Source organism: Chenopodium album, chromosome 20, assembly GCF_948465745.1.
Source record: "Chenopodium album chromosome 20, dcCheAlbu1.1, whole genome shotgun sequence".
Classification (NCBI taxonomy): domain Eukaryota; kingdom Viridiplantae; phylum Streptophyta; class Magnoliopsida; order Caryophyllales; family Amaranthaceae; genus Chenopodium; species Chenopodium album.
In genome coordinates, this window is record NC_137853.1 from 14,271,125 (window position 1) to 14,276,545 (window position 5,421).

Here is a 5,421-nt window from a genome sequence, read left to right on the forward strand (position 1 = left end):
TCCCGAAAGCGCTTCTTTAACGTCACTAGCTTGACGCAAATTCGAAAAATATCCTCAAGGTGGGATAAAGTTCTAAACCAACTTGTCACAATTGTTTTCATTGTTACAACTTGCCATCTTGGGCAAAACCAAATTGTTTTCATGACTAACACCTACAACAAGCTCATTCTCAATTTCTTTTGAATCCTTCTTCCTTTTTCTCTTTGATTTTCCCTTCCTCTTCTTCTTGGAAGCTTTGATGTCACCCTATTCATCACCATCTTCAAGCATAGTCTTGAGGCAAGCAAGCATAGCAATCACCTCATCAAACCTATTCAAACCTTGCTTTGACTCATGGACATTGAAAAGAGGATTAGTAGCACAAAGCATTCTCAACATATGCAAATCATTATCACTAATAGCATCTAAGGTCATGCAATCTTTTATGGGGGAAGGACATCCTCTCTTGGGGTCAATAGTAAGACAAAATTCATCATCACCCATATTAATGTGAGTTTTCCTTCCCTAACATCAATGATTGCACCACCCGTTGCTAATAAAGGTTAACCTAGGATAATAGGGGTGAGGCATCTTCCGTCATTCCTAGCACAATAAAATCAACCGAAATGGTGAAATTACCTACCTTGAGAGGGACATCCTCAACCTTACTCTTAGGGAATTTGGTGGATCCATCGGCAAGTTGAAGAGTGACATTAGTGGGTACCAAAGCACCTATACCAAGCTTCTCATAAACTGAAAAAGGCATCAAACTCACACTAGCTCCTAAATCACATAGGGCATTTTCAAAGGAAATGTTCTTAATAGAGCAAGGAGTAGAGAAACTTTCGGGATCTTTTTGTTTAGTGGGAGAGTGGTTTTTGATAATTGCACTACAATTTTCGGTTAATCTCACCGTGGTGGACTCACTCATGACAACCATCTCATCCTCACTTGACTTAGACACCTCACATTGTTTTTCTTCTCTAACCTCCTCATTCTCACTCTCTTTTTGCAAGCTCATGGGTGGAGTTTCAATTATGCTTGTCTCACATCTAGTCATGATTGCCTTACAATGTTCTTCTTGACTAGGCGAAGAGGTGCTAGAATTGTTGCTTTTAAGTGCATTAACTAGTTGAGTTAATTGAGTTTCTAGTATCTTATTGTGGACTTGCACTTTCTTGATAGTCTCCTCTAAGTCGTTGGTTTTCTTGGTTTGAGCATTGACAAATTTTTCCATAGTTGTTTCTAGGCTTGACTTAGGAGGGGGAGCTTGAAGTTGGAGAGGAGGTTGAGGGATAGGAGCAAGGGTAGGTCTATTTCCTCCATTAAAACCGGGTGGGTTGTTATTAAACGAATATTGACCTCTTTGGTGATACCTATTGTCATTTTGTTGATTTACTTGGTTGTTTGACATATAGTTACCATTACCTTGGTTCCTATAGTTTCCTTGATTATTATGTTGAACATTCCTTTGGCCACTGTATTGACCTTGACCATTTCCTTGGGTTTGGCCCCCTTTCCAACCAAAGTTTGGGTGATGTTGCCATCCCTCATTATAGGTGTTGGAACAAGGATCATACTTAGGATTGGTTTGACCATTATTAATAGCATTTACTTGTTCCATGAAAGGGGAGGGGGAGCATGAATCATTTAACAAATAGCATTCTGAAGTCACATGATCATCACTTCCACAAGCATCACAAGACATCATTTGTATTGACATGTTTTCATTTAATGAACTAGATGCATGTGAATTTTGACGTGGGGAAGGGGATAGAGAAGAGGATTGCAATTGATCAAACTTAGAAGATAAAGCATCTAATTTTGAATTAATCATGTTTATAGCATTTACCTCATAATTTCCTCCTTTCTTGGAAGTGCTTCTCTCATCGGGGCTCCCATCGGTGTAGTTTTGAACTACATCCTCTATGATCTTTAGTGCCTCCGTGGATAGCTTGTTCATGATAGGTCCACCCGATGCTCCATCTAACAATATTCGGTCCGCTCTCAAAAGATATCTGTAAAACCCATGGAGCAAGAGCCAATTCTCCATGCCATGGTGGGGGCATTGTTGTTGGTAGCTCTTGAATCTCTCCCAAGCATCATAGAGAGACTCGTCGGGGTCTTGTTGGAAGTTAGATATCTTTGACCTCAACTCCGTCGTTTTCCCAAGAGGAATGAACCTTCCGAGGAATGCCGAAGTCACCTCATTCCATGTGTTCATCAATGAGTTCGGAGGCAACCTATCAAGCCAATCACTTGCCTTGCCCGTTAAAGAGAATTTGAACATGCTTAAGAGAATGTACTCCAGAGTCACCTCATTTGCCTTCACGGTGCTACAATACCGTGTGAATTGCTTTAAATGCGCAATGGGATCCTCATGCTTTGCCCCGGAGAATTGATGACCCTCATTTAAGGTGATAAGGGCGGGCCTTATCTCAAAGTTGTTTGCTTCGATAGCGGGAGTAGCAATCCCACTTGCTTCTTGATATGGTGGAGGAACACCAAACTCTCTCAAGGTTTTGTTCGGAAGAGCCATTTCGAATTGGTGAAGAGGTGGAGAAGTTGGAGAACTTGTCGTTGGTAACTCTAATGGAATGGTGTCTCCACTAGACTCACTAGAACTAGAGTGATTGGACTCAACTACCACTTATGGCTCACTGGATGTAGCACCACTAGCTATCGCCTTCTTTTCTCTTCGATTTGCCCTTACCACTTTTTCAAGCTCAAGGTTCAATGGCACAAGAGGAAGTGTCCAATTGCTGCGTTTGGGCATAAACAAAGAAGACTAGATGGGAGATTAGTAGGTTAGTCAAAGAAAAGAAAGAAAAAGAAAGCTATACAAATAAACTAGTCTCACGAATCTCATAAGTAATTCAATGCTTAACGCTATTCCTCGGCAACGACGCAATTTTGGTAATGGATTAATTGGTCGTTGGACAATCACCCTAAAACTAAACAATATTTATACCTAAACCAACCTAAGACAAGTCTAGGGTAAGTAGAGGATCGTATCCACAAAAATCAGAAAATTAAATAACAAAGGAGAGAGAAAGAGGTTACTAATTGATGCTCCAAAGTTGAGAATAATTGTTGTTGAAATTGATAGAACAAACTTCCAATAGTTCTTACAAAATGATTGAGTTTTGGAAATCTAGACTAAGGGAGAGGAGAACTATGAACTAATTAAGAGAATAAGTCTAAAGGAGTTAAGAGGGAAGAATATCCATACAAATGAGCCCCCAAAACCTATTTATAACCCCCAATTACATAGTAATCTCCGCAATAGAAAGCTCGCAGAACCTATCAGGAAAGGCTTCTCCAAGGTCTGGAGAGGCCGCTCCTAAGGACTGGAGAGGTCGCTCCATGTCTTGGAGAGGCCGCTCCAAACTGGGGGAGATTGGGGCAGTATGTTCCGTAGCAGGGTGGAGAGGCCTCTCCAAAAAGGTGGAGAGGCCTCTCCAAAAAGGTGGAGAGGCCTCTCCAAAAAGGTGGAGAGACCGCTCCCCTATGTTGGAGAGGCCTCTCCTCATCTCTTCTTTCAAATCTGCCAATTGAGGTAGGAAGTTCAACAACGAGGTGGAGAGGCCTCTCCAAATAGGTGGAGAGGTCGCGACCTATGTTGGAGAGGCCTCTCCTCACAAAATTCCTTGAAGCTGCCAAGGAAGGCAGTAGCTACAGCAGCGGGGTGGAGAGGCCTCTTCACTGACCTGGAGAGGCCGCTCCTAGGGAGAGGTCGCGCCACTCTATGGAGAGGCCTCTCCACTGCACATCTCCTTTTCTTCTTGACTTGGCTCCTTTTCCTTGGCTTCTTTCCATCATCTTCTTGCTTTTATCCTTGGTTCATCATTCATAAGCTTCAATTGGTCGTCTTTCACTAGTGGAAAAAGAGCTATCCGTAACGGGCAAAAATAGTCCATCCGTAACGGGCAGCGGGCGTTACGTATGCTCCCGTTACGGATAGGCTATGTTATTTGTAACGGGCACTGCCCGTTACAAATAACTCGTTATTCGTAACGGACAAAAAAAGTGCCCGTTACAAATAACCCATTATTCGTAACGGACATGTAAAACGCCCGTTACGAATAACGGGTTATTTGTAACAGGCACTTATTTTGTCCGTTACGAATAACAAGTTATTTGTAACGGGCATTATATTTGCCCGTTACGAATAGTGTGCGATCCAAATTTAAAAAAAATCCAGCACATGCTGGACCATTTTATCAATGAACTAGAAAATTTTATATTTTTTTATTTTTTTTGTTTTTTTATTTACTAAAACCATATTTTATTCATTTTAAATACACATAAATTATACAATCAGACAAAACAAAATAAAAAGAGCAAAAACAAATCCTGATTGTTATAATAATAAAACAAGATTACTATAATTTCCCTTTAAATTTGTACTGTATTAAATAATTTACATCTTGCCTTCAAAAAAAAAAAAAAAAAAAAAAACTACATCTTCCACCATCAGAGTTGCAACTTGGTATCCTTTTCTTCGTCATCTATCCTTTTCTTCCTCGCGCTTAACAAACCTGTAGAATTAAATTTTTAGATCATAAACAATTCGGACAGATCTATTCAAAATCAAGTATCTAAACCCTAAAAACAGAACGAAAACAAAAAAAAATAAAGAAAACTAAAATAAAACACACAAACCTGTAGAATACAAGCAGTACAAGGGAGATGAAATTCGAGAAGCTTCAAAATACAAGCAGAAAGCTTAGATTCAGCTTTTCCAGGGTAAATTAGGATCAAAACGAGCATTATCATTCTTCTTTACAACACAACAAAAATGACCACTTATGCTCTCTTCAACAAAATCTCAATTTCACTTTCATGATCCCACCAACTCAAAAACCTTGCATTATGCAAACAACTCACTCAAAACACGAGGAAAAAATCGCAAATTCGCTACCAAAATCCGATGCAAATCACAACCATTATCAAATAAAATCAATCCCTAATCATTCAAATTCCAACAAAATTCAACTTCGAGACAAACATTTCCACAATATATCATCAAATTCCAAAACACAACACAAAAATAAAAAGAATTAAATTTTTAGATAAAAAAAACAATTCGGACAGATCTCTTCAAAATCGAGCATCTAAACCCAAAAAAACAGCACCAAAACAAAAAAAATAAATAAATAAAGAAAACACACAACCTGCAGAATACAAGCAGTACGAGTGAGATGAGTATGAGGACATTTGGGATCTCCGGTGAAGGTGAACATAGAGCGAGGGTTTAGATCGAAAGAGGAGAGGAAGGGGAAGATTGATGGAGGAGAGGAGAGGAGAAAGGGACTGAGTATGAGAAAGAAAGAGGTACAGGAAAGATTGATGGAGAGGAGAGAGAGAGAGAGAGAGTGAGTGAGTGTGAAATGAGAGAGAAAGAGGTGAATGCGGCTATTAGGTGAAACCCTAATAAAA

General features: G+C 39.7%; 1 protein-coding gene, 1 long non-coding RNA gene and 1 other non-coding gene across 3 annotated transcripts; 1 reads left to right on the forward strand and 2 right to left on the reverse strand.

Annotated features, from left to right (window-relative positions):
• Window positions 1–246: 246 nt before the first annotated feature.
• Window positions 247–2,518, reverse strand: LOC145596842 (uncharacterized). The gene is made up of 2 exons (XM_081653034.1): window positions 623–2,518; window positions 247–504 (listed from the first exon to the last, which is right to left on the reverse strand). Exons 1-2 carry the CDS (start codon window positions 2,516–2,518, stop codon window positions 247–249), a joined length of 2,154 nt encoding a protein of 717 aa, XP_081509160.1.
• Window positions 2,031–2,137, forward strand: LOC145599848 (small nucleolar RNA R71). Its single transcript, XR_014104104.1, has one exon. It is a non-coding gene; the product is annotated as a small nucleolar RNA R71 (small nucleolar RNA).
• Window positions 2,519–4,140: 1,622 nt separating the features above from the next.
• LOC145599076 (uncharacterized) lies at window positions 4,141–5,421 on the reverse strand. Its single transcript, XR_014103694.1, has 3 exons — window positions 5,157–5,421; window positions 4,645–4,846; window positions 4,141–4,520 (listed from the first exon to the last, which is right to left on the reverse strand). It is a non-coding gene; the product is annotated as an uncharacterized LOC145599076 (long non-coding RNA).

What these genes read in the sequence shown, in the direction of transcription:
- LOC145596842 (XM_081653034.1), bottom strand. Translation starts at nt 2,518, where the DNA reads ATGGCTCTTCCGAACAAAACCTTGAGAGAGTTTGGTGTTCCTCCACCA. An exon ending in TTGAGGATGTCCCTCTCAAG is followed by an intron (nt 505 to 622) that starts GTAGGTAATTTC and finishes CATTGATGTTAG; the next exon opens with GGAAGGAAAACTCACATTAA.